This window comes from Octopus bimaculoides, chromosome 14, assembly GCF_001194135.2.
Source record: "Octopus bimaculoides isolate UCB-OBI-ISO-001 chromosome 14, ASM119413v2, whole genome shotgun sequence".
In the NCBI taxonomy this organism is placed as follows: domain Eukaryota; kingdom Metazoa; phylum Mollusca; class Cephalopoda; order Octopoda; family Octopodidae; genus Octopus; species Octopus bimaculoides.
In genome coordinates this window covers 7,360,361-7,365,567 of record NC_068994.1, presented here as the reverse complement: position 1 = coordinate 7,365,567, position 5,207 = coordinate 7,360,361, and the positions used below count along the sequence as shown (strand labels likewise).

At 34.4% G+C, this 5,207-nt stretch overlaps 1 protein-coding gene across 1 annotated transcript; it reads left to right on the top strand.

The window, feature by feature from the left end:
- Positions 1–6: 6 nt before the first annotated feature.
- LOC106875033 (octopamine receptor) lies at positions 7–3,722 on the top strand. Its single transcript, XM_014922990.1, has one exon. It carries the CDS (start codon positions 790–792, stop codon positions 2,983–2,985), a length of 2,196 nt encoding a protein of 731 aa, XP_014778476.1. The 5' UTR covers positions 7–789; the 3' UTR covers positions 2,986–3,722.
- Positions 3,723–5,207: the final 1,485 nt, after the last annotated feature.

Genomic DNA, 5,207 nt, shown 5'->3' with positions numbered 1-5,207 from the left:
TTATAGAGAGTCAAATGAATTGTCGGAAACAGCATTTGCAATTTTTAGTGACTTTTTTTTTGTCTCGCTGTTCTTGTTTCTATCAAATTCGCCATTAAAAATTTCTGATCAACAATAACATCTTAGCAGTACGAAAGATGTCGAACTATCACTGTCTATTTAATAGTATTAAAAAAAAGAAAATTTGGGGGTGGGGAGGGTACAACTTTACTGAGTAATAATACAAACGACCAGAAGAAAAATGCATTTTAAACATTTCTGAGTCTTTCTTGTAAGTATTATTTCTATGAAATATAGCTAACAAAATCAGACGTCGAGAAAAATCTAATTTAAAACATTCACTAATCATTCACTAATCATTCGTTTAACTATTATTACTGACTAATGATTTATTAGCCAATAAAAGCAGACGACGAGAAAGTGTAATTCAGACATTCTTGAATCATTCTTTTAGTTATTATTACTGCGTAATGATACATTAGCCAATAAAAGCAGACAATAAGAAGATGTAATTCAAACATTCCTGAATTATTCTTTTAACTATCATTACAGAGTAATAACACATAAGCCAACAACAATGGCATGAACACCAACAGCAGACGACAATATGTAATTTAATAAAAACATGTAACTGTACGTTAGTGTTGTTAAGACACTGACTTATTTTCTTCTATGATAAATTTATGGGTTTGAATAATAACGGCGGTGCCTTAGCATGGCCGTAGCTCTCGAGCTGAAACTAGTAAAAGAGTAATAAACAGCTTTGAATGGAAGATGATGTAAAGCAATATGGTGGAAAAAGCAAAGAATGAAAATTCTACATTGTCAAATGAAAGCGTGGCACAGTACAATCTGTACCGCCAAATAACTAAAGAATCACAGCAAAACGACGTTCTGAACACGAGCGTTTCTCAGTTCAACAACCGAGAAAATAACACATCACTCGTCCACGATGACCTTCGCTTAATAAATTCAAACGACGAAAGCTTTCTTTGTAACATATCCTTGAATCAAACTCTTTCCGAGGAATTTTATATATACTCACCCGACTGCGATGGATTTACTGAATTTTCTACCAGTTCTTCAGAACTACCAGGCATTCATGTAGAACTAGAAAGGCAATTCTGGGAACAGTGTTTGGTATCTTTCGTTTTAGGTACAATTGCTCTTAGTGCCGTTATAGGCAATGTCCTTATAATTCTAGCAGTGTGGAAATATCGCAGACTGCGAACAGTCACCAACTGTTTTGTAGTCTCTTTGGCATCAGCCGATCTTCTGGTTTCAATATTGGTTCTTCCGCTAAATATTACTGTTGAAGTAACTGGTCAGTGGTTGTTTAGTGGTTTACTTTGCGATCTGTGGGTTTCCTGCGATGTTCTCTTGTGTACCGCTTCTATACTTAATTTGTGTTGCATCAGTCTCGACCGCTACTTTGCTATAACCAAGCCATTACTTTACTCAACTCGACGAAGCAAACGTCTGGCTATTTTCATGGTCGGGGTCGCATGGGGACTGGCTGCCATAATAACTTGTCCTCCAATACTTGGTTGGAAAGAAGAAGGTCGGGATTTAGCTAACGGATGTGCACTGACTCGTGACCCTGGTTATATCATATATTCAGCCTCTGGATCGTTCTTTATACCTCTTTTTGTAATGTTGTTTGTATATGCACGTATTTATCACGTTGCTCGCAAGAGAGAGAAACGTCTGCGTCCTTATTGGCGTAGTTTTTTCAGCAGCCGACAGAAACGATGCGATAGTGACAATTCTGAAAATATGTCTCCGACAACCGAAGCAACAACAACAAAACATATCCGATCAAATTCTTCGTTCAAAGCGGAACATAAAAGCGAAACGTCTCCTTCGAAAAACAACATCAGTAACAAAACGTTTTCGGTTGGTCATAGCGAACGAAACAGTTCATCTGTAAATAACCATTTGAGAACAATGAAAGCAACGCGGGAAACGAAGCCCATACGAAGGCCTACCGACATGAAAGTTGTCAGTGAAAATATAACAATAAATCCGACATGTCAAAACGATAAGCCGGAATTATCAAATAGCTCAGAAGATTATGAAAAACACCATTTTCAAATTGAATTATATAATGAGCGAGTCAGCCATCCATCTGCTGTCACGCCACTGTTGGAGTTCATTGACGATAATTCAGAAGAGACGGTGCATGGTAAGAACACAAGAGATTCTGATATTGGTGCCGACGTATCTTATCGAGTGGACAAATATTTTTCGAAAAGACATCATTCTAGAAAAGCAGACGCTGATGCTGTCACTTTTCAGAAAGCAAACAGAGCTGAACAGAAATGTAAATCCGTTGGTTCTACAAAGACCAATACTTTATACACATCAGAATTAAACCCTGCGCCTTCTTATAACACCAAAAAAGATAGGACAGTTTGTAATAACAAACTAAACAACGAAGAGAATGTAAACCCAAACAGCGATCAAGTCCGACTCTCAGAGAAGGAACACAATTACACAAGACTTTACCGACCCCACACACCCTCCAGCAAATATTCCATTGGATGCCAGTCTTCAATGTCTGCATCTAATGACCAATTATCAAGGAATGCCTCTACAAGATACAAAATCGGCCATATTCATCGCTTCAATCGAACATTAAACCACGACACAAGTAATATGCGCCAACAGAAAGTTGAGCGGAGTTTTTACATGAAAGAAAGAAAAACAGCCAAAACGTTAGCCATTGTTGTGGGATGTTTCATCATTTGCTGGTTGCCATTTTTCTTAGTATATGTTATTGATGTATTTTGCACGACATGTAACATCACCCCTACATTATTTTCAATTATTACGTGGTTGGGTTATTTTAACTCTACCTTAAACCCGCTCATTTACGCTATGTATAACACAACATTCCGTACGGCATTTTGGAATTTAACTATTGGTCTCTGCTGTGGTAAGTCTCGTCGGAAATCTTCTGCTATGAGAACAACAGCCGGATAAAGAGAAGGCAAAGACGACGCAAATAAAATAAAATTAAATATTAAAAAATATAATAGACTGACAGAACAAACACAAGAGACGAAAGTAAAATACAGTACCAGCCTTTAATTACAATGTAAATGAAATCTGCACTATGTTGAGATGTACCACCGAGTTGGTGTTATCTGAGGTAGACATTATGAAATGTGAACAAATAGAGGATATACACCTCGTAGCAGATATCTTATTCAGCCATCAATAAAACAATGTTTACATAGATACATTTTATGTTGCATCATACAAATAAACCGGCGACATATAACGTAAGCATCTTTTTATTTCCATGTCAAAAAGATTTTCCATGTAAACCTCAAAGGATGAGACACAAAAATCAACGCAATTCTGTTTCTTTTCTTTTTTTTTACATTGTAACAAGAAACACCTAACAAGGAAAATACTGGCACTACCTTTAATTAATTAATTAATTAATTAATTAATTTGTTTGTTTATTTATTTACTTATTTATTTATCTATTTATTGAATCAAATGATGGATTTTATGTTCTCTCGCACAAACAAAAAAAAAACAATGATCTAAGTTTTTAATTTTGTAAAACCGCACAAATGACCGGTGCATGACAATTTGTTGTTTTCTTTTTCTCACTCGATGTAGAAGAAATATTTCTATTTCATGTAACTATGTGCAGTAAAAAGACCAACCGACAACATTTATAATTGGAATTATCATTATTATTATCATTATTGTTGTTGTTGTTGTTATTGTTGTTGTTATTATTTGGATACGTCGCACAGTATCTAATATTGTGATGTTGTTGCTTGAAAATATTGTGTCTACCGGGGGGGGGGGTTGTGCTGTCTGTCAAGTCACAACAAGGACCTCAGACAGACAGTATTTTACACAATATGCATGCTGTTCCAAGTAATGCCGACTTTTTGTTTGCAATACACCTAGATTGTAGGGTGTTTCTAAAGCTTCCAGATGTTTCTTCAGCTTGGATATTAAACCCAATGTTCCGATGACAATAGGAACAATCTTTATATTTGACTCTCGTAGCTGCCGCATCTTAGCGATCTCAATTCTCAGGTCTCCATATTTATCAACCTTTTCTCTTTCTTTCGTGATAATATGTTGATCTCTTGGTACTGTCATGTCGGTCGAGCAAAAAGAGAAGAGAGGCTCTTTGTAACGCTGATATTTTTTGCAGCTTTTCTTGTGTTACATGCGCAAACTCAAACGTACAAATACACACAAATGCTTTATGCGTATGTATCCACGTGTGTGTGTTTAGATACACACACACACACACACATATATATATATATATATATATAATACAAAGAATATATATACATGTATACACACATATATGTACATACTTACATCTACATGTGTATATACATGCATATCAGGGTACAGGACGTTAGAACAATAAACTACAGACAACGGAACGAACATATAGGAAAACGGAAAGCCACTTGGAATATCCCTTCATCAGCTGTCTCTATTCTATCTAGACGTTTCGAAGATAAGACATATATATATATATATATATATATATATATATACATACAGATATGTTGGTGCAAACAGTAAAAGCAGAATTTAAAATATAAGCATGTGATATTTTCTTAATATTTAAGCGCCAACGCACGAAATTTTCGGACCTTGATTCACTCTGTTACTTCTGCTAAATATTAGTAATATATATACATGCGCGCGCGTGTGTGTGTGTATGTATCTAAACACACATATGTATATATATATATTTATAATATACATACATAAACAGACATATACATACATACATACATACATATGTAGTCTTTCATTCGTTATATATATATATATACACACATACATATATACAATATTATCAATCTACTTGTCTGTTTATCTACCTATTTATCTCTCTCTCTCTCATATATATATATATATATATATATATCTATATATATATATATCTCTATATATATATATATATATATAATCATGTACATACATATGCATACAAACACATACGCACTGATATATATATATGAAAGTTTACGAGAATTACTTAATACAGTTTTGAAATGCAAAGGTGATTTTTAAAAAAATAATTTTTGAAAAAAATGTTATGGAATCTTTTATCAGGATGCTGCTAACTTTTTTGGGGGAAGAAGTTTTTTTCTAGTGTGTGAGCGCTTTCGTTTAACTTTTTCAAACACCAAATAAATATATAT

Bases quoted from the DNA above. Each gene is read 5' to 3' on its own strand.
- LOC106875033 (XM_014922990.1), top strand. From the start codon at position 790: ATGGTGGAAAAAGCAAAGAATGAAAATTCTACATTGTCAAATGAAAGC.